General features: G+C 37.2%; 1 protein-coding gene across 1 annotated transcript; it reads right to left on the bottom strand.

The window, feature by feature from the left end:
• Nucleotides 1–1,635: 1,635 nt before the first annotated feature.
• LOC137852629 (prostatic acid phosphatase-like) lies at nucleotides 1,636–19,926 on the bottom strand. Its single transcript, XM_068674545.1, has 11 exons — nucleotides 19,773–19,926; nucleotides 18,248–18,343; nucleotides 14,837–14,923; nucleotides 14,094–14,246; nucleotides 11,787–11,885; nucleotides 10,091–10,186; nucleotides 7,502–7,634; nucleotides 6,203–6,285; nucleotides 5,172–5,278; nucleotides 4,488–4,658; nucleotides 1,636–2,009 (listed from the first exon to the last, which is right to left on the bottom strand). The coding sequence occupies exons 1-10, from the start codon at nucleotides 19,884–19,886 to the stop codon at nucleotides 4,502–4,504; spliced, it is 1,125 nt and encodes a 374-aa protein (XP_068530646.1). The 5' UTR covers nucleotides 19,887–19,926; the 3' UTR covers nucleotides 1,636–2,009; nucleotides 4,488–4,501.
• Nucleotides 19,927–23,876: the final 3,950 nt, after the last annotated feature.

The following is a 23,876-nucleotide window of genomic DNA, read 5'->3' as shown; positions in this document are numbered from 1 at the left end:
GAACAGGAATAAAGGCAAAATAATATTTCAGAAATACCTTTGAAATTGATTTTTTTTTTTCTCTACAGAATTCAAAATACTCTAGGTATGTTTGCTAGGTCATGTAGTAGGGAAGAAAACATGGTCTGATGATGTAATGTTAAAGGGGGGCCTTTTTTTTTTTTTGCAGTTCTGTGAACTCTTGGTTCAGCTATGTGCATCAGCTATGATGCACATCCACATAGCTGTGAAGTGCTGGGACCAGGCTGTAGCTCCATGGTCCCCCACCCCAAGACAAAGCTGTGAGATGAAAGAATGGTCTTCATGTGGTTCTGAGCATTTCTGAAAGGTGGATTTGGGTGAGGAAGGAGAGGAAGAACAAAGAACTGGGTGCTAAAGAGAATCACGAAGAAAGTCTCAGCTGTGTGAGTATTGCACCCTCTGTGTGAGCCTGATCAGGTCTAAGACAGCCGAAAGGTTACCCTTGCCTTTAGTGGGAGAAGAATGAGTCCACCTGTACAGCACTTGAACTTCCACTTAAAAATATCTAGCCAACAAAACACTGAAAGCAACTCAAACTCTGGTTCAGGGAAAAAAAAAAAAAAAAAAAAAAAAAAAAAGAAAAAGAACAGGTTCAGAATAAAAGAAAGGTCTAGAAATTTGGTTTTGGAAGCCAAGGTTATGATCTCATTAGTAGTCCAATGTTGATAAAAATTTTCCTTTCTAATTTCCTTTAGCATTTTTTAAAAAATATTGTTTATTTCTCGTTAAAGGAGGTGTGATGATCAGCTTCAGAGTTTTGAAATGCATCATGGAAAGAGTTTGCACTGACTCTTTTTTGAGGGCTGCCAGACCTGGAAAGGTTCTCTGCCATTATGGACAATAAGGTAATATGCAACAAACAAACAACAAAAAAACCTTGTTCTAATTTGCATTAGGAAGCAGCTACAACTGCTTGTCCTATTGTGTTAGAAAACATTTTTACCCTTGTTTAGATGCTACAGTAAAAGGGTCTGCTTTTTATTCACAAATAGCAATCATATATTTTTGTCCTATTTTTTAACCCCTTTGCTGTGAAATCTAACTTTAGCTGTTCTTCCTGAACTGTGTTTCCTGTTCTGCCTTAGAAAGCACAACAATTGTTGCTGGGGCCCTGCTGATCAGAGAATGGGCTTTAACAGTGAGAATTCTGAAACTTAGATTCTTGCTAGAGAGAAAAGGGAACTTTATTTTTTTTTGATTCTTTTTGATTTTTTTTTTTGTAGTTATGGAGTAGCAGTTACCTGCTTATGTGTAATTCTAAAAAAATAAAACAACAAACAATATACATTTCGTAAGCTTAGCCTCCATTTTCAAAGCCTGGTCCAAGCAAAGGGAGCCAGAATGTTTTCTTCTTTGGCATCTCATCTATTACTCTGTTTCTCTGTGAAATGACCTGTGGGCAACAAGGCTGTTGACAAAGCTTCTATCCTTTGTGAGAAAATAAAACATAGAAAATAAAAAGGCTAGTTTTTCAAGCAAAGGAGTATCCACTGTTGTCAGAAGTCAGTTGCATCTGTTAGTTCCAATCCAGCGTTTGTAGTAACAGCACAAATAGTTTTCACAATAGCAACATTAGAAAATGTAACTAGTGAAGGATTGCCCAGCACATTCTAAATGTTTTAACCAACACATAGCTGTAGAGTCTTTTATTATGTGTTGTCAGTAGGATCTTTTTGTTAATGACAAAAACAACACAGGCTGATTTCTCAGAAGCACAGACTTTATATTATCAGACCAGAGTACATTATAAAAGTAACATAACAAAAGGAAGGTGTTTGTAAAGCTATTTGAAGTCACAAATTATTTTTCTTTCAAAGTTGACAATTAGCCTTGCTGTCTTTTTGGAAAGAGACTGAATGTTTTCATTTGTTAAAGATCAAGAGACTGTTGGTCATGCTGATGGAAGTTAATGTGAAATGTTAGACTGTCGTAACATCACATCGTGGGAGGAGATTTTTCATAAATGCTGAATGTCCCGGAGGGTACACCTAAAGGTAAGACAAAAAGAGAGTGTAATTCTCGGGAGAAAAAAAAAAAAAAGGCAAACGTATTGATGCTACTTGAACAAGTGAATAGATCAGACTAAGTACAGAAGGGTTGACAAATTTGATCCCATTTGAATGGAAGTAGGATGCAAGTAGAAAAAGTCTGTTGAAATGGCTAGCTGATCCGCACTGAAAACTTCCCAAGAAGACAAATGAGCACAGAGAAATGTTTTATCCCCATCCCAAACAAGCTGAGCTGTCTTCACTTCCTATGTTCCATACTGCAGTCATCATCACGTGGGGAAACTTGGCGCTGACTTATGCCACTCTCAGAATACTGCTACCACTCTCTTGTGTGACCTGTACTGACAATAATTCCCCAATCACTGTATTTCCCAATACTGGGGACATAAATCATCTCCATGAACCTTCAGTTAAGCATTTTGTGGAAACAGCTCTGCGTGGGAAATGTTGTCTCCATGTAGAATAGCTATGTAAGGTTAATTTTTGAATGCAGTCACATCCTTGGATTTCATTCCAAAAAATTACGTTTATAAGCTCTGTTCATCAAAAGTTTGCATACTAGTATAATCAAAGTATTAACAAATGCAATAGCAAAGAACAATATTTGAAATTATTTTTGACAAATCTGGAGACTGCTGAATCAGTGATGTTTCAGTTGTGTATTGCAGGTGTGAATGTGATCTGTAATCTCTCTGCATTACTCCTCAGCTTGGTTCTGCTTCCTGGTGTTACAGACCAATAGGTCAAGCCTATCTGCATTCACTGAGAATTGGTAATACATTTCATCACTGCTCACACTGATTTAGCCCAGTATGGTCCATCTGAGATCTTGCTGTGCTGTGCAGGTTGTGGAGTAGTGTGTCCAGGTGACTGCCTTTTCCCAAGTGCCACTCGTGCACAGCAGAGAGTCTAAAACTTCTTCCTGCAGTTGTTGTGAGTCATGAACCCCCCCCCAAACAGGAGCTGATCCCAGCAGTTACTGAGATGGAATCATTCTGAACCAGGACAAAATACAGGAAAGTGTCAAACTTCGCTATGACAATACGGCAAATATTTTGATTCAGTCAGTTGTGGTTTTAATCTCTTCTGTAGCCCACATATGTCTTCTCTACTCAGGATTGCTGATGAAAGCAGTTGTGAGCAGCACTGCTGGACTTGGTATAATAAGGCTGGATACTCTCTAACTTTTTCTTAGGCAAAAATTGAGAATTGAAACAATGTGCAGCCTTTGTGTTGAACTTGAAGGCTAAATATTTGGGTCTTTATTAATGACAATTTTTGATTATATGGTAGATATTTTTTCTATTTATTTACTTGGTTAGTTCCACAGTTTACTCACTGAAGGAAGGGAACTAATTTCCACCAGACTCAGATTACTAAATGCTATGGTATAAGCATGAAGTATTTATCACTGTTTTCCATGACTAGATTAGTTGCCTGGCAAAAAAAAAATTAAAAAATCCTCAGAACCAACCTTCTCCTCCTCCCACCCCCCATTTCTCCTGAATTATGTTTGTGAACAGTGAATACAGTGAAACATATTTAGGGAACCATTATTTTCTAATTATTCGTCCATTCTAACTGCAGTATCTCCATTCTGTTTATGGATTCAAGAAATATATCAGGAAAGGCTTTGCAATAAAATGAGTTGGTTTGCCTGCATTCTTCTAATCTCTTGAAATTTTGAATTCTTCTTGAGATCAGTGGTACAGAAAGATATATGGGGTGATCATAAAGAAAAAAAAAAAAGGGACGTGAGTCCTGGGGCCTCTTCACTTTTCATTTCTCTTAATAAATACAGAGCTTCATACACGAGACATTTCTGCCTTCCAGCTCCTTCTTTCTGCAAATGTAAATATAATCAGTGGTCAAAATGGAAAGCTAGAAATTCTAATATGGAGATATAGACAACGTACTAGGGAATGAATTAATACTTCCCATGTGTGTCCATATATGCTTGATACTCTGGTAAGTACCAGTTCGATACGCTATTCCATATTCATCTGCTTTGATCTCTGAATGTCTCCTAAAATCAAGAGAATGCATGCTGATGGTAATCAGCTTGGACAAATACTCTACGGTTAGAAAAGATGAGGTGAATTAACACAGTTAGCACATTTGTATATGCTTATTCAGTATCTGAAGTTCTTTTTTACTGCACAAAAATGAAACAAAAAAAAAAGACACCATGAAAAATAGTATCCTAAAGTATAATCAGCCTTGATTCCATTTCAGCAGAAAGTTGGGTGGAAATAGATAAATCTGTCAATGGAGCAACAACTATGGCCATGGATACAATTCTTTCTTAATGGGATTTGTTTTTTTATTTGTTTGTTTGTTTTTTTTTCATTTTGGACCAGACCTTACGAAAAAGACTGTACCTTCAAATGAGCTCTTGGCAGAAGATGTAATCTTGGCTCTAATTTTGCGTACATGTGCACAAAGCACTTAACTTACCTTTTTTTTGTGTCCTATATCCTACATTCTCTTGTCCAATGTTGCGTGAGGACTGGGGAAACCAAATGAGTAAATCTCTCTAGTGGACAGTGAAATTTGCAGCCAGGGAGAGTGAGGGGGTGGGGATCTCTCAAAGAATTATTCCGATAGTACATTTCTATGGTGTATTGCCTGTTTAAAAATACAGAAGGGTCAAAATAATGTTAGGTGCACACAACAGATTTTCTGCATTAAAGAGTAGGGATTATGTTTTGAGATGTAGGTTTTTTGCTTTCTGTGTTGTTTTTTTATTTTGTTGTTGTTGTTTTGTTTTTTTTTTTGGTCTTGCTAATAATACGTATAATTATTAATCAGACAGTATCTTTTTAAACAATAGATGGTCAATGCCAATTTGCATGTAGATTGTCTTATTGGTAAAGAGTTAAGGAATTAAATAGATAAAAAGGGTAGATTAAAATATCTCAACTGTAATGAAGCAATAGATAGAGAGGTTTCAGACTGCACTGATGTGGTTCTGCTGCTGTCAATAACTCCTCAAATGAGTCCAATTATAATAATTAAAATCAATCTGTGATCTCTTTCTGGTTAGTGAACCTTGTGTATCCAGTTTAATTAGTCTGGCATATTATTAAACTGCTTTTAGAAAAAAAAAAAAGGTTAGAAGTACAGCTTAAAGATACTTGCCCATTTTTTTCTTGGTAAAGTTCAAAAAAATGACAGGCACTGTAAGGAGGCAATTTCCCATTGAAAACATTGAGTGCCATCTGTAAGGCAACAATGGTGGCTGCGTGCTGTAAATAGAAGAAATATTTAATTAAAGGTCTATTGAAAATGATTGTGTGCATTTATTATTTAACATTATGTCCAATATATTATCTACACGTTTAATATTACTTACATGATGTTCATTAATTCTTTCCTTCTGCCCTCAGCAGTTTTGAGCAAGTACTGTTCTTTTACGGCTGCACAAACTGAAATGCTGCACGTATAGAGGATATACACATTTAAATTTTTAAGATGTATTAAGTACGTGCAGTTCATACCGAAGTTAGTAAGATATGTGAAAACCTCTTTTAATAACAACTGGTGGTTTTGCATGGTAGGTAGACAACTGAGATCTGAACAGAAAGCTCTTTTGCTGATATATATCTTATACTTCATTATCAAATTGCAAGTTAGCAATAGGAGCTTTTTACACAGAGCAGTCTAAGAATTTCCTTCGTGTTTGAGAGTGTCTGCTCATTCTAAACAAAAATATAAGGTCACAATTGAGTAACTGCTTTCATTATACCTTCTAAAATAACTTACTTAAGTTCATTTTTATCTTTTTTTTTTAATTAAACAAACTAATTTAATTTTTAAATTTATTTTTTTAATTAAAAAAAAAAAGCTTTTGCATCTGAAAAAGGTGCAGGAAGCAGGAGTTTTGTTTCTAAATTAACTTAATGATAAATTTTCAATAAAACAGAGGACTTTTCAGTTCTCTGCTCAATCAAAACAGTATTACAATGAAATACACAGCACCATCAGGTAGAAAATGGAATTCTACAGGTTTCAAAGTAGTCTCTATTCATTAAAGAGTGGGAGTAATTCAATGATATTTAAGGTTAACCAAATAAAAATGCTTGTATCTGTATTTCATAAAGGAAATTAAATGCTTTCACTGCATTTAAAAACTACAGAAAGGTAACATAAAAGAAACAGCAAGGACTCACCGCAGAATACATAACCATTTTTTGTTGATGTGAAGGCCTTCTAGCATCTGAGATACGCTTTAGAATAGTTTTTAAAAGAATACCTGAAAGATAATTGGGAAGCAATGGCAATGACAGAAAGAGATGCTTTTGTTAACATCCTTATTGTTTCTATTTTAATACTATCTGTCTTTAAATGCACCAGGTTCGTTCTTTTGCTTTTATAGGTAATTTGTACACAGTGGCCTGCTAAGTCTGATATTAATTTTTACACGAATAGCGGGCCTGATTCTGAGTCCATATAAAATATTTCCAGGATCCATAATAGCCTTGAAAGCTTTAAACACTCTGTTCACAGCTGCTTTGTGCCACCAGAACAGTTCAAGAAGATCACTGTAATGAATACTACCCTTTGTTGGTTATAACTCTGTTGACTTCACGATTTCTAGAGAAGAGCAAATTCATTGGGCTCTTGGCCTTCTTAAATTATATGATTGTATTTTGCTAATTTCTGAAAAATTTTGAGACAAACTGTATGAATTAAATCAATGTCAGTGCTAATATGGTAACATAAGATTGAAATCTTCCAAGAATTGAAGTCATAAAATGAGAACTGTATGTACTAGTAGAATTAAACATACCTGTTGTCTTCAGCTACTGAAACAAATTTTAATAACAATTGGTAGTAAAGCAGAGGTTTGATTTTCATGCTTAGTTTTGTATGTTGGAGCTCCAAGAAGGCAAACAAATGCAAACAAATGAATCCTTGCTTATATGTGATTTGTCCTTGTAGCTCACAGAACCTAACTGTACGGTGGCTATGTAAAGTGAAAATCAGGCCAAAAGGTTGAGAGTGGATGAATCCAGTGGATTAAAAAGGTATAAGCTATTTTAAAATTTCAGTTAAAATTTGTTGAGCAGAATAATAAAGCTTAGAATACTCATTTTAGTACTCTCAGCAATGAAAAATGATGACTCATAGGAAACAAAGTTACCATCCTAGAGATTATTACAAATAATATTTTTTAATTTAAGCATGGTGGCTTATGTCAATTTCATAGTTGATTAATTTCAGCAATAATCTGTATATTCCTTTGTGTTTCTTATACAACCACATAATCAAAATGCTAGCTCCTTTATAATGTTGAATTAGTATATTTGTGATTCATATCCTCAACATCTCTCATCCCATTAGTCAAAATCTCTCAGTGCTGATCACCAATATCCAAATCATGGCATCTTTCATGCCCATGGTTATTACACACCCTTACTTCTTTCCCATTCTATTCCTGATTTTAAATGGGGTAAGAATTGGCTTACCTCCCTGCAAACGTGATTTTTGTATTTGTTTGTGGAACCCAAATCCTGCCTGTAATAACAATTCTGAGAGCTTTATCAGCTTGGTCCTGACGCCACGAGTCGCCCAAACAGGTAAAGTGTAATTGTTAATATCCTACAGTGAAGAAAGAAAACATGATGATTTTCTTGTTGGTTCCTACTGCTAATTGTTAGTTCTTTTGGCACAAAATACTTGTCAGAACAAATTCTGAATGTTTTGCTCAAATAAATCTTTTTCTTCATAATGACTGTATTTTGCATTTAGACAGTTGTGGAATTCTTATTTATAGCATCACACTGCTTAAAAATTTTTGAAAGGCAGTGTTTAACAAGAAGAGGAAATATAATGCTGAAAATTATTATTTAAAAAACAAATGGCATTCTTTATGACAATTTCCAATGCCGTTGTCAGTTGCAAAAAATTCATGTTGTGACTCCTCTTCAGCCATCTGCTGGAATATATCCTGAGATATTTATTGAAACAAATCCTATGTAGATGTTAGGATTTAAGGGTTGGGACTTCTGAAAAATGAACAAGATCCAGTGATTAAGTAGGAATCTATATAACTACATTTATGATATACTGGAGTATGATGTACATGTAGAGTTTAGACATATGGATGGAATTCACACCTACTTATATCAGCTCTCCTTATATCAGCTACTGATGCAGTCCTCTAGGTGAAGTATAATGGCCTGATTTTTCTTCTGGGGAGCTGCCCAAGATAAGTTAAGGGTGGCTACTGTGAGAAGGAAATATATGCCAGAACTGGTTTGCACTGCTCTGAATTCCAGTTTAAATAAAGTTGGTATCCTTTCTGTATTTCCGTGTAATCTCTATGAATGTGAGTTGTTGGGCTGAGCTCACTAGGTGGAGTTCTAAAGGAAAATGCCAACAAGTTAAAGACAGGATTTGTCTTTAAGTGAAACAGATAAGTGAAACAGAGCAACATGTTAGATTAAACCAGCTCAGGTCACTTTTTCTTTTAACAAATGAGATTTGTGTCTTGAGAAATGAATTGCCTAGTTACATGCTATTTAAGACAGTGCTGTAGGCAAGAAAGCACCTCAGTCTTCAAGTTACCTGAAAATCAGATGACAACCACTAATAACAAATACAGAGATGCATGCTAATGCAGTTTGATGAATTCTGTTTTAAAAACTATGTAAGAAAGCTCTATTTCAAGTAGTACATTTGAAAAGGTAAAAGTGATTTTTGTGGCACACATCTTTATATGTGCCACTTAAATTCTAAATTGCCACACAATTTATACTCCAAAGTCTTCATTTAGTAGTATGAGAGACCAAAGCTCAATAAATCTAATACTAGAAAGAATGACCCAAATAACTGGTTTTGTCTTCCAGATTTTAGCTAGCTCCCTGATGAGAGCAGCCAGTTTTTCACATTTCTCAGGTCACACAGGTTTATCAGTGTAACGACTGAATCAAAAAGTTGTGCTCCTGAGCTGTCCTGAATTTGAGCAATATGGAAAGGTAACCTAGCTGAAATTACAGTGAGGTACTCCAAATTTTAACACTTCACTTAACTCAAGAGTCTGGCTAGCCCTGCAGTCAAGACTTCATTGATCAAAGTTGGACCTGCTCAGAAACTGCAGGACAGAAGGTAAACGCATTAGCATCACACCCAACTACTACATGTTGGGTGTAAAATACATCTTAAAACTGTTTCAGTTTTCCAGGGCTATCCCAGTATTAATGACCAGTTTATTATTAATATTTGAATTTAAAAATAATTACACTGTTAAGCAATTTTTAGCAAGTGCTGCCTGCAACAATACCAAAGACATTTTTGACACAAGACCCCGAAATTTTCACTTGCTTTTGCTGAGTTAAGTCTAGATTAGTCTAGTCTAAATTAAAATTAGTCAGGATTTTTTCAGATCCCAGTCAGAGATACCAGACTGTTGGGCCCATACACCTATGACAGTTGGGCACCATCTACGCCTTTTGTAGTAAAATCCATGCTTCTTTGTGATATGCCTGGTCCCTTTGCTAAGAACAAGCTCCAAAACTTGCACAAATAACCTTTTGTAATATTCCAATGGCTGTTTAATTCCTGAAAATACTGTGACCACTACTGTCCATATGCAAATAATGACTTCTCTTTCTTATACAATTTATGTAAAATCTTTGTGGAGGGATTCCTCTGTTTCTCTTCCAACATCAAATTTTACTCCTGTGATGGGATTTGGAGGAGTAACAAGACAATTTTATCCAATGATAAGTTTTTTCCTAATAGTCTGCATGCAGTCCCTGACAAGATGTTGCTTTTGGTAGGTCATTGGTCTGTGTTCCTTATCGTGGTGGATGACCCACAGCAGCCTCACACAATCATAGTGTTTTTAGAGGATTTTCAGTTGCAAGTTTGGTTTTGAGTGAGGGTTCCTGAGTAAGAAGCTGAAAATAGACTGTAGTTCAGAAAAAAAAAAAAAATGAAGTAGAGACTTACCTTCTTTTGATGTCATTCAACCAGTAGAAGTAGAAGCTGAGACTAATTTTAAAAAAGTGCAAGTATTTCTATTGGACCTTGATAATTTTTGTATTATTTACCTCATACTGTAAAATGTCAGAGAGCTTCCAAATTCTTTCAGTGTTCAACTTCTTCAGTGGGTATCCAGTGTGAGATGCTAAAAATTTGAGAAATGGCTGGAATACAAAAAAGCAAAATTTAAGTTGCGCACAGGGCCATTCTACATTGTTACTACACACTTCCATACTAGCACATAGCAATTTTTAGAAACAAGATGGTCTTTGCATTTAGCGCCCATGCACCATACCATTGTCTAGCGGTACTCACAGACAGACAGTTACTACCTGTTCCAGTGGATCCTTTTATTTTTTCTTCATGCCATGTTCGTATAATCACCTGACATAAAACGAATGCTTGTACAAAAATTCATAATGATCTTGTGAAACCTTGCTTTCATCCAAGTTTTGAGTTGCACCTTCTCTTCTGCTTCTAAATTCCAGTTCCAAGTTCTCATTTCTGGTCCTTATTCCAGATGTTTTCTTTCTTTGATACATACTTCATGTGTATGTCTTGCATGTGTGTTGCCAAGCACATCGCTTCTCCATTCCTACCTTGGGTTTTTCTTAATTGCAACCCAATCTACTATTTCAGTCCTCATCCTGATCTTATTTTTAGCCACGTCCTGGTCTTACCAATCTATAAGACATAGTATCACATAGCGATATTGGGGAAATTATGATATTGAGCAATGGGACAGGACACATATACCAAGAAAGCTTAAAGAAATTGATTTATACCTGCTGTATACCACTAGTTTTTCTTGGGGAAAAAAAAAAATCATTTTTTTTTTAGGCTGAAAAGAGAATTTAGCCTATTCATCTAGAAGAGGTTGGTGATCTGAGTTTAGGGTTGAAGTACAGGCATAGTTTTTATTTGGTGGGAAGGTTCAGAAGTGGGTAGAGGAGATGCAGATGCAAGAGGAAGTCTAGCAGAAATCCAAAAAGGGTTCAAAGGAAGTGTGATAAATACTTTTATTGTGATATTGCTGCTGAGTAGAAAGGAGGTATGATGTAACTTTGTTAAAACTGGGAATTATGCTTTGTTTGTCTGTAACATATAGATGCAGAGCCATAAGTAGATGGCTGTTTCAGTGGTTAAAGATTAGAGGAAAACAAGTGAGTTTGGTAGTGCCATTTTGAATAAATCCGTGAAGAAAGTTGCAATGGAATAGATAAACAATTATGTACCCGTGGCAAAGAATTTGATGGTGGAGAAAGCAAGGGAGACATTAAGAATGAACTTTAAGTGAGTGTCTGAATGAAGACTTCAGGTGTGAGATAACTGTTACGAGAGGAAAGCACTGAGACTATTATAAAGATTTGAGGAATTGAGCTAGCAAGGAATTATACAGACAGAGATGTCAAGGAATTACTAACATGAGACTGAAGAGAGAGAAGTATTGAAGTGAGACACTGATTTGATCTAAGTTTTTGTTTTCGCTGCTCTCCTAAAAGGTAGGTGTAGTGGTTTTTTTTGCAAGGTAGTCAACAATTTATCTTTTTTATGACTTGCAATTTTCAGTTGATGGGGATAGTCCAGTCCAGCTGGCTCTGTAATGTAATTGTATTTTGGGTAAGACGTATACACCCACTTTGAAGGTGAGATATCTCAAAGAAGCATATTAACTGCCTATTTTTTTTTAACCTACCTGTTAGATATGGTTGCCAGAAGCTGTACATTTGATTTAGAAGATTTCCAGAACTAAAAATACCTTACCCTGTACTGCTTGAACTGCCTTTGGAAATCCCTTGTCGCAAAGGTTTCTCTTAGAAGTTCATTGTATTTTGGGCAGTGTGAGAAAGGTAAGTACAGCAACTGAAAATAAAATTGCAAAACATTAGTTAGGCAAGGCACTTCTTGTTCTGCAATTCAACATACACTTTGAGGATTGTTGTTCTGATTGGCTGCACTAATTAGGGCAAGCTGCAGAAGTTTTTGGGAATGTTGTTTCCAAGGATATTCATCTTCAGGACAGTAAGAGTCATATTGATGACTACTTACAGAATAATCTTCAAATGTTCAGAGGAGTAATAGTTCCAGCAGTTCAAAGTTGAAGGACTCATCTACACAAATTGAAATTTATCCCTTGACAGAAGACTAACATAAGCCCTCATGTATTTCTTTGTACTTGGCTTCCTCAGGAGTGATTTTACTCATTGTGTTCAGTCTTTGTTTAAACATACCATCATCTTTTTGCAACAAATTACCAGCTGGACTACAAAAGGAGTCTTTGTGCATACTCAGCTCCATTAAGTGAACTTACCACAGCTCCATTTAGTTCAGCCAAATTAAAGAAACTTAAGTTTCCATAACTCAGATTTTTCTTTAATTCAAGGTACTTGAAAGTTAAATGTTACATGTGAGATGAATAACTTAAGAATTTGTTAATTCATTTATCTAAGCTGAGTTTATTCTTGTTTGAAATTTTTGGGTATTAAGTTTTAAACAAAAGCTAAACTGAATTTTTACACTGAGATATTATTAGCATTTTTCTCTAATGTTTTTTGTCCTTTTTCCAGAAATAAAACTCTAATTATACAGTCCCACAGTTGAAAGAGTTGAAAATAAATAAATAAATAATAATAATTGAGAATCCTGAAGGTGTAATTACCTACGAAAGCTTCACAGCATTTTCTGTCTTTTTAAAAACATAATCTATCCTTTTCAGAAGGTAGGAAAATATTTCTGAATTATATATAACCATAGATAGGCTCATGAACGGGTCTGACTTTAGCAACATGATGAACCTTTTTTTTGTGTATGGAAGGATACATGTGTTCTCAAACTTACATGTATTTGTAGTAAAGATGAATAAAGCTAAAACACGAATGTTAGGGAAAAAAGTGGGGGAAAAAAAGCATATCTGTTTGTGACTACGATTATTATTTTTTTTTAAATAAACTTACTTGATGCCTTAGGTGTGAATGAGGTGCAGTACCTGCTTGCTGAGGGTGATAGCAGTATTGATACTGGCCAGGTGTTTTTGACTGTTTGCTGGAGTTCTACCATCAGTGACAGTGTCAGAAGAAGCTCCTGACACTACACCAGGGCTGTGTGCCTGCACAGTAACATATATGTCTCCATATCCTCCATCTTCATGCTCTTATCACCCTGAGGTGTGAACCAGAGTTCCATGTCCCTGTTTAGCCTGATTTCCCTATCACAGACTGTGTTGACTTGTAAATCCACGCAATTTATCTCACATCACATGTGAATGTCCTCTCCCATAATGGGACTCACATTGTGCACTCCTGAATTTCTTATCTTTTTACCATATTTTTTCTGCAAATGGGGAACTCCAGCACCACTCATCTGTCCAACTTTCTGCTCTAGGACAGGTATATTCATATGTCAGAGCTGCTATCCACACAGCTCTGAGGTGAGGAGTAAAGGAAGGGAGATGAATAAGTATATTACCCTTTGAATTTATGCTCTTAAAGCTCTTAGTCATTTTTCTTTTTCTCTTTACTTTTTCTGTCAAACCTCAAAATGCATACACCATGCACCTCAAAGCACAAAAAAAAAAACATTACTGTGACACAATTCTCACTGTATTGAGAATGACAGAATAATTCTTTTACCTTTTTAGTTGTCTGGAGCCTAAAAAAAAAGTGAAGCACTAGTGAGAATAGGTATGCTTCCTCTTCTCACATGAAAGTCATGGTTGTGATAACACCAAGTACAAGATCAATCTGTTACTACTTCTAAGGTGTTTTATTCCCGTAATAAGAGTTTTGTTCTGTTTTGTTTTGTTTTTCTCTATGATTTTTTTTATTTCTTTCTCTCTTTTTTTTTTTTTCTCTTTCTATTTTTTTTTTCATTAACTCCAGGTCTCTGTTATCTTCCATTCTTGTGGAAAATCTTGACAATATTTCTACTCAAATTATTAGTCCTTTTTGCCCAATGCTTGTAACTTGATATACCTTTCTTTGTTATTACACTGCCCTTTTTCCTGCTCCTTCATCTCATTTTGGATATTTTACTAATGCTTAAGGGAAAGCAAATGCCCCAGTTTATACTCACATTATCATGTGACAGTGGCACTGTGTGAACTGGAATTGGCTGCCAAAGGATTCTGGGGTTCCAAATCTGGCCTTGTGTCAGTGGATACAGCCCAGCAAGACTCGCCTGAGCACTCATAAGTGTTTGATCACAGTCAGTACTTTGCACATAAATCTGAAGGATGAAAAGAAAAGATTTAAATTTTTTGGGGGGGAGGGGGTGGAGTTGGTTTTCTTCTGTTAATTTTCTTCTTTTGGTAGAAAAGAAGAGGATTAGTTCTGTACTGGAGGAGCTGGCATTAAAGTAGAGCAGGGTAAAGAAAAAAGCTGGAATAGGGCCTTGGAATATAATTTTGGTGGACAAGAGAGTTGTGACATGGTATCTGTTCCCTTTGGGTCCTAATGAAAAACTGACTCCATTTGGCCAACTAGGCTTTGGGATATTAGGGATGCACTGAGCAACTGGAAATGAACAGTAAGCTGTATCTGCACTGCACATGGAAGTGTTGAATTGGAGATATCCAACACAGATACTGTATCATACAGCAGTGAGGCATCTGAACCTTTTTACAGCCTCAAAAACCTTGTGCATGGTTTTCAACTAACCATCAGCTTGAATTAAAAATAAGCCACAGCTTCAGGGATACTTTGAAACCACATTGAATTCAGTGGTTTACCTCCAGGCATACCAGGTTCAGACTCTCATGGATTCAGAAAGTTCCAATATCCTTGAAAAACATCCTACCTCCTAGATCCAGTACTTGCCTCATTCTGCTTGTAAACGACACTCAGGAAATGAGAGTATCTTCTCCGCATGTACTGTCCAAGCTCATACTGTTGCTGTATGCCAAGCTGTAGAAGTGACAGAAGAGTGTAAGAAGCTCGTGTGCTGTGCAGCTATTCCTATAACCAAAATTTAAATAACCTTTAATAAATAATTTTGATAAAGATCTTAAAGTATTTCATTTCTAAAGGGAAGATGGAAAGAAAGCAGGAGAAAAAAATCGGTAAAGTTACTGTGTTGACAGTTATTTTCTAACTTCCACTCTGAAACAAGACCACTGTGTGAACATAGTCTCATTAGCACTTATTTTCTTTAACCATAGGGAAAAAAGATAGAAAAAAGCTGTTTGCACTCTATATGTTGCATGCAAATGGAGATCATCACTATTCATCTCTGAAACTCACATCTTAGTGAGTTAAGCTGAAACTCGTATCTTAACAGACAAGCAGTCAGAGTCTCCTGTGCATATGGCTGTAGTTTAGGTAGATGTTGCTTTCTGCAAAGGGACTTAATTAGGAAGTAGCATGTCTGTAATGATCCTAATGCATCCATCATAGGAAAAGGATTGCATTTTTCACCCTAGAATGCTTGAATCCTTGCTGAGTAAATACTAAAGAAAATAACAGTGTAGTGTACTTGATCAGAGAGGCATGGGAGTTTACCTTATTTAAAAGAGATTATCAGGCAAAAGGACAGCATTTGTACCAAAATAAATGAATATGAATTAGCCATGAGCATATTTGAAATGGAAATTGGAAGGACCATCGGGGTGAAGTTCAAGAACAAGCTTTCAGTGAGAGCAATGGAAGCAAAAATACCCGACTAGTTTGAAAGTGGAGCTTGCTAAATGTATGGACGCAGATTGTATGATATGGCTTTTTGCCATGGCAAAAGACTGGATTTGATTGCTTAAAAGGCCCCTCCTATTCCTGTGTGATAAGAGTTGTCATATTAAAAGCTGCTTATTAATTAATGTTATCTTCACAATAGGTTTTACTGTAAATGTTATTTGCATACTTACTGGTCATATGACAAGAGTAGGAAGAGTGAGCCATAAGGATAATATCAGATATGTCTTCCTGGCAGATACAGTTTTTCATTTTGTTTTGCAGTAAGCTATGTGGTTGTTTATCCAAGCTAATAAGATTAGCTGAGGGACAGGGTTACTTAAAGCAGGTACAGAGATGTCCCAACAAAGTTGTCTAGTTCCTGTTGTTTTGCTGGCTCACAGCTAATTAACTGGGACTGCAGGCACAGCAACCACCTGGCTATGAGGATATGTCCAGGATATGAATCCCACAGAATAACAACAGTGATTCCATACAGAAGCTATAGTTTCAACATGAGCAAGATCTTTTTTGGGAAGACAGAAAATTGTGAACCGAAGACTTTGAGTAAAGGTCTTTCACGCCTTTGAGTATTTTGTTTCAATGGTTATCTACAGTCTTAAACTTTTGATTCTTAATTCTGGCCAATGTGCCCAGCTTTCAACCCCTGGATCTTGTTACCCTTTTGAATGACGCATTCGTCGCAATCACAAATCTTATTCCCGGTAAGATGGTAAACAATAAAATGGAATCAAGCCACTTAATCTCTATGTTACTCTAGCTAGATGACAGTTCTCTACTCACACTGCCAAGTAGGTTTTCTAACCTTAGCATTTTCGTAGCTCTTTGCTGAATATTTTCCAACTTACCATCATCCTTTTGTAAAGACATGACATGAGAATCACATGCAATGTCCCTGTAATGGTCTCAGTGCTTATGATCTTCTTACTTGTATGCGGTGTTTCCTAGACTAAATTGAAATATAATTGACTTTGCTCATTTAATCATTAATCTGCACTGGAATCTGAAGTACAGTGATTATTAATTGCCTCCCAAAGCCCATAATTCAGGTTGAAATAGACCTCAAGAGGCCTCTAGTCCAACCTCCTGCTCAAAGTGGAGTCAGCTGTAAGGTCAGACCAGGTTACTCAGGGCTTTATCCAAAATGCCAGTCATGGCCCAAAATATGTGTATGTGATCACCTCTTTCAGTTTCTGGAATTGTGTGTCTGGGTTTCCTAGGAAATATGCTAGGCCTAGGCTTCTGCTCCAACTTGTCTAAGATGTGTGTTGTTAAATCCTGACGTCTGGGCCTTGAACCTCTCCAGAGCTTACATGGCCTGGAGCAAGCTGGCATGTAGCGCTGAACTTGTGTAGCGTACATGTGAAATGATTGAGTCATAACTGAATTAAGGTATGAGGAGCTGATCTTAACCACCTTTGAGACATTCACTGTTGCTTTCTGCCTGATAACGAGCTTTGCTGCGAAGCTATTACTCCTTTTTCTCAAGGGAGGTGGTGTGAGAGCAAGTAGGCCTGACCTTGCCTCAGAGATTGGTGCAGCCTCCTGCGAACGAAGCAGAGAGGCCCTGTGTGCTGTTTGTTCTCTCCTGATTTTGGAGACCTGGTAAGCGACAAGTTCTCCTTGGAGAGAAAAATGTGCTTTGTGCTGGACTTGCTGGATAAAACATGACGAACAAACATACTGCACAGCCGCCTCACAGAGGCACACGCACTGCGCAGTCTGCAAACACATGCACAATAGCCATTTGTCTGGGACTTTCATTTTTTTGGCACATCTAAGCCGCTTCAGTGAGGCTTCTGGGTTCCCAGTATACTGGACAAATGACTAGTGCATTTTCGGATACAAACAGCTTATGTTGGGGAAAAAGGAATGAAGCACAAACACAATGATAGTGCTGGTGGGAGCGGAGCAGAAGGAGGATTAAAATCTCTTAGTACCCCCATATTTGTTTAGAGCCTGATAGTACAGCTCCATATTTGTTTGGAGCCTGATAGGAGCTTACCCTCTGTGCCATTCACAGGAAGAGGAGGATAATACTAATGACAGATAATGTAGAAACATGGTTTCTGCAGCTGGGATCTGCAGTTTCCTTGGCTGTTGCTAGTCAATACCACCAGGTGATATTTATGTGATACTTCTGCCAGAACTGATCTTAGTTGTTCATGAGCCAGGAATCTCTGCTCAGCAGAGACTCAGGGTGGTCTGTGAGTGCTTCCACCACCTTGTTCTGTGGTTGAAGTTATGTGTTTAGTCTCAGGTGAACCATGGTGCTGCTGGTACCTGTCTCCTCTTGGAAGACCCCGGTTTACAAACATCTCAACATGTGCTGCTATTGGACCAGAACAGGCCAACTCGGTGTCAGTGAAATCAGTTACTACTCACAACTGTACCTTCCCAGTATGTTCTTCATCTGTCCTACAAGAGATCTGCATATACCAACTTAATAGGGGCTTTCTCAAGTTAAAACAAAGTGCTAAAAGACAAGTATCAGCAGACCATGCTCTGATATTTCTGTATTTTGTCCCTGGTAAACAAACACACCTTGGTAAGCTGTCCGTATCCATGCTGCCTTGCAACCTCTTTGTGCTTGTCAGCTGGAAAAAACTCCTGCGGGGTAAGATCACCGTGGCGGAACACCTGGTAAAGCAGACAGAATTCCCCTCATGTTACTGGGCTTTTTAAGTTGGATATAGTTAGTGCAGTCCCAAGGATTTTGCAATGATAGAGAATACTTTATCTAACAGATGCTAAATACTTACCTTAGATCTACATAGCTACAGTACTTGTTTGATTTCTTTAGACAATGTAACTCCTCCTTTTTCCTGGCATTTGGAAAGCAGTTAGCTCAAATTTTTACAAGTTATAAAAATTTTCATAATATTCTATATATTTTACAGAGTTTTTTTGTTTGTTTGTTTTGTTTTTTCATTTTTTGGAGGTAGAGACTGCAACAGTGACAGACAGTAAACAAACAGAAGCATCTAAATAATTTTTCAGGAATATTGGAACATTAATATTTTGGTAGGACTAACTGGGAGTTCAAAAGGGAGGAAAAAAAAACCCTACTGCTCAGCAGTACTTTGAGCAGTATTTTGAGTATTAAAACAAATTAGTCTTAAAAAGCCACATGCTGACTTTTTCATCACAAGAGGTGATGACTGTGTCATCTAATATCTAATATCTAGGCTAAACTGTTACTTGGAAAACACTGAACATGTTATGAAATTTCACTTCATACAAAAGATATATCTATAAAGATACATCAAGATTTTTCATTCCTGTGATGAATTCTCTCATTGCCTAGCATACTTCCTGTAAATATATGTGATAAAATTGTAAAATTTTACCACCAGATTTATTTGTTTGTTTATTTATTTTATTTCTTTGGCCAAATAGGGAAAATAAAATTGAATCTTCAGGGAAAACAAAACAAAACAAACAAGTGACATATAAGCTTTTGCGATATTCAGAACAGACCAAATTCAGGCCTCCTGCAAACAACAGTATGTCATAATTGCAAATGTTTTACAGCATGGGTTCTATGTTGCATATTCATTGCCACTGTACACTTGTTTGGGTTTCACATAATTAAATTTGATTACTTGTTCATGCAGTGAAACCAGTAGAATAGCAGAAACTCTTCTATGGTGAAGATGATTTTGTTAATGCAGTGAAAATTGTTGAATAGCAAAACTCTTCCAAGGTGAAGGGGGTTTTTGCAGGCCATTGGAATTTAGTTATGAAATCCTATTTTACAATTTAAAAATAATGATATGCAATTCCTCTCTTATTGATGTAAAAATAATAATAAATAAAACAAACAACACTCTTTGTCATTCCAGAAAGTTATCTTCAGTTGCTTCCATCCAGGACTGCACTAAGGAAATAACATTATAAAATCTTACTTAAAAAATGGTGTTGCTTTTTGTGCAATGTAATAATGAATTCAGAGTATGCAGTACACACTTCAGTATTCACAAAGTACCCCCTCTCCCACACTGTAGACCATAAGAAGAGCAGTAAGTGACAGGTTTGAGGTCCATTTATCCATGAACTATATACTTACTACGGACACAAACTTCAGTTTTCTTTTTGCTGTGGTTTGGTGAAGAAAGACGCAGAAAAGGCAGAACGTGAAGCACAGACTCCAGATCCCACACACCAGCTGCCTTGACCTCATTCTGAGGGTAGCGTTCAGTTATTTTGCACCCTGGAGCCCCTGGCTGAACGTGGTACAGTAGATATGTGGCTAAGAGGGGAGGAGCCAGTGGTGCTTGGTGGCGTCCAAAAGTGGGCTGTGTTTTTGCCTCTGCCTGTGGATCCATGAAATGAAAAGTGCACTTGGCACTAGCACTCAATTTCTGTGTCCCAGGTATAATGGGAACCAGAATTTTTGAGCCCTCCAATTCCTGTGCGAGGTACCTACAATACAGACGAATGTAAAGATCTATAAATTGCCTTCTATCAATTAAGCTAGGGTTTGGTATAAGTCAGTAAGCCTTCTCAAAAGTGAAAATGCTGCAGATATGTTGTCTCTTACTATGACAATGCACACACGGTCTTCTTTGAAACTTTGAATTAGAAAGTGAGAGAGTACAGTGCTGGCACTTGTTCTGTAACCAAGGATCTCCAGAGTTACCTCTAGATTTGGCTGTGGTCTTTAGCAGAAATAAATAGCAGCAGACTTTCTTGCATGGCAGCAGGGACCAGCCTAAGCTGACTGCAAAAAGATAAAGATACGTCTATGAGCTTTTCATCATGATAGTAGATGTGCTTCGTGTGTGCCACCATTTTCTAAAACTATGCCTAAAATCTCACAGTTAGGTAAAGCTTTGATTTCAAGCTTTGAAAGGTTTTTCAGACCTTTCAAATTTCTCTTGCTGCAGATGTTCTCATTGTTATAGCATGCATAAATCAAGAATTGTCTCTGTTGTTTCCCCTGTATATTTTAGATAAAGAAAAAATCTAGCTCATAGACAGTATTGCAAGAGACAGAGGTGATCTTACAAGCTTGGTCTGAGCGTATAGGTTCAGTCACAGTACTGTGTTATTAAAAGCCCTATTAACATGTAAAAATTGAGGGCGATTTCTTAGTGATCAAAAGCTCTCTGTATGTCAGAATTTTAAAGGTATTACTGAAAAAAAAAAATCTTGTTCCTATCCCAAAAGGTTATGTAATCTCAAGCTAGTTAAAAGCACAAATAACAAACTTTCCCTTGTAATTATTAGATATGGGATTGCCTAGAGGGATCAGTTCTCTTTCCTGAAGTAACAATGCCATATCTTTCACATGTCAGAACTGAAGAGATTCCTCTATGAAACATTCAGAGGTCAGACTTTCTTGGTTCAAGATGGCTCATGTGTCATTTTTGCTTTTGTGCCTGACAAGTCTAACCTATTCATGCAAAAATAGATGGATATAGGGAGTTGCTCACATTTGTTGAGAAAGAGAATTCTTTTTTTTCATTATTATTATTTAATAAGAGCCCTCAGGGAGATGTGGGTCAACTGATTAAAGCTATCCACACTCTGTATGGTTTCCTGTCTCTCCTGTCTGTAAAACTTCAAATATCTTTTTGAATTGACTGTGTTCATTGCAGTTTCTACAGGACATGACATATGAAGACACTCCTTTGCAAGGCAAGTTTTTTAGTCATACAAACAGGTATCAGTGAGAAAAAAAAATACATGCTTTCAGAATTGCAGGGCTCTTCAGTTACTGGTTCAGATTCAGGTTCTTCAGATACTGTAGATAAGTCTATCAGGGTCAAGAGATACATGATAGGAGCAGAAAGTTTTATTCTTTATTCTTTTCCAAGAATAATGGGAGACCATTCATTGTCTCCCACATTTTGTGAGATTTCTGAAACAAGGAAGACAAAATTACTCTTACATGGGAGATGACAAAATATTAGGGTAAAATATGATCTTGGTGATGCTGATTCTGTGGGAAGAGACTCATAAAGTGTTGGAGTTACTTTGAAGTATGGCACATTGGTGTTAATCTTTTCCTGATGAAGGTCGCAGAAGGAGAATGAAACTGTGCTGCATCACATGCCCTCCTTCCTGAGAGTGAAACTCAGGAGATGGAGCTATCGTGGCAGCTATCTCACACCTGCAGAAATCCTCTGTTGTGGGTGGTGAGTGATGTAAAAACTACAGCTGGTTTCAAAGTCAAGGTAACAGATTCTTTTGTATGCCTGCAGACAGTGTTAAAACAGGAGAAGATGGAAGAGGAGGAGATAATGATAAAGACAATAAATGAACCTCACTGACTACATTGGAAGTACAAAGGAAAACATCTCAGGTACAGATTATATGCCTTTATCTTACCAGTAAAGTTGGTGAAATACTTATTAGATGATATTAAACATAATATTATTAAGTAAAAGTACAGCTTTGTGTTGTGTCATGTACTGTGATACCTGAAAAATCAGTGTGTTAAGTTATGCTGTAGACTCTTTGAATTGTTTAGGGAATACAAGTTTCATTAATGGACCTTTAGCCCTTCTCAGTCGGTTCATATTTTGTTCTGTTGTTTGTAAAAGCTCTTTCATCCAAAGGATAACATTTGTAACCCTTGCCCCCAAACTGCAAAGTAAAGAATTTTCTCCTAGATGTGATGCTTGTCCCCCTCCACCAGCTTTTATTAAGTGTAGGGTTAAATCTGTCTGGTATTTAAACACAGTATGAGGTTGGATGTGCACACTGATATGCACTGGCAAAGGGGGATCAGGAGCAGTGGAAGATACACTGATAAGTATCTTAAGAGAAGGCTCCAGTGTGGAATTAGTGGGGGTAGAAAGAGGAAGGTGTAGGAAGACTCCAGACTTCCTACCCTGCCTCCTCTCCTTCCTCCTCTGTGAAGTGTACCCTGGCAGGACACTTGCTCCAGCCTCCAGTGTTGAAGTCCTGACTCTGTGGCTTTTGCTGTGTTGATATCTATTTCCACTTCTGTGTCTTTTCCATGTCATCTCTCCCCAGCTCCACTCAGATCAGGGCTGTGTCTGTCCCCCAGCAGAGTTCAATGTAAGGATGTTTCCTCTGGCTTGCAGTGCTTCTGTTTATCTCTTGCTTGCACACCATGAGCAAACAATAAAGAACACCAAGGTCATCATCACTCAGCTGCAATAAACTTATGGTGAGAACAAAAGAGTTCCAACTCCAAATCATTTTCTTAGTATCTAAATAGATAGGTATCAACTGCCTCTGTTTGGCTAATGCTTAACATCGACTTCTTTGGTCCTTTATGGTAGGAGAACAATGCCATGTCATGTCACCATGCCTGTGTCACAGGGACACATTACACCCACCTCAAAAAGAATTCTGCCCTAATCAGATGTACACTTTCTGTTAATGATTGCAGTGCTGGCATGCAATATTCTCTCAACCCATTTTAAGACTGGGTTAGAAGTATGTTCACCTTCCCTGGGGACCTGGATCAAGGCTTGTCAGCAGCAAGAAAAAAACAGAGCATTCACAGCCTGCAAATAAAGAAACCTGCAATGGTAACAGGATCTCTAGAGAGCTCTGAATGATGTTTTTGATGCTGCTGGCAGGAGCCATCATTTTCCTTCAATGGCATCAGAAACAAGAGACAGCAGTTGGTGCTGGGGCTTGTAAGCAGTGGGGCTGTGGTCATTCTTAGACCATTCAGCCTTCTCTGGCTGGGTCCAAAGCTGTACTCTTGACATCAATCTGAGATAAAAAAAACTTCTCTGTACAGTGGCCAGCTTCTTCTCTATTATACTTATGCAGATATAGAGTAACTACACAGAAGCTGATGGAGGTATTCCAGGTGCATTTCCCTTGAGGTTTACACAGCTGTTCTTTCATGGATATTACCCTCAGCACCTTCTGATCTCCATTTTGTGGCTGTGTTTGAGATACGTGCATCAGGTGCTCCAGATCATCACTCAGTATGATTTCAATTAGCTCTTTATCTTTGATAGACTCACACTGGTTTGCAGGAGCTTCTAAATACTAGAGAAGGAGAACACGAAAATGGTTTTCCTCCAGCTGCTCTAATGAAAAAGCATTATCAAAAAAATGGGAAGCTGGTGTTCAGGCAAAAAGAGATCAAATTCCAGATCCAATCTTAATCTGAAGTTTTGCTGTATTTTAAAGCCCCTTCCTTTCAAATATAAGCACTTTTTTTCCAGCTTCATGT

The sequence above is a fragment of the Anas acuta genome, chromosome 2, assembly GCF_963932015.1.
Source record: "Anas acuta chromosome 2, bAnaAcu1.1, whole genome shotgun sequence".
NCBI lineage: Eukaryota > Metazoa > Chordata > Aves > Anseriformes > Anatidae > Anas > Anas acuta.
Note: the sequence above shows the minus strand (reverse complement) of the source record. Positions and strands in the feature narration are given on the sequence as shown.

Coding starts and splice junctions, on each gene's coding strand:
- LOC137852629 (XM_068674545.1), bottom strand. CDS start 19,886: ATGAGGTCAAGGCAGCTGGTGTGTGGGATCTGGAGTCTGTGCTTCACG. Junction 18,344..19,772: donor AACTGAAGTTTGTGTCCGTA/GTAAGTATATAG, acceptor CTGCTTTACCAG/GTGTTCCGCCACGGTGATCT. Junction 11,886..14,093: donor TGCCACTGTCACATGATAAT/GTGAGTATAAAC, acceptor TTTTATTTTCAG/TTGCTGTACTTACCTTTCTC.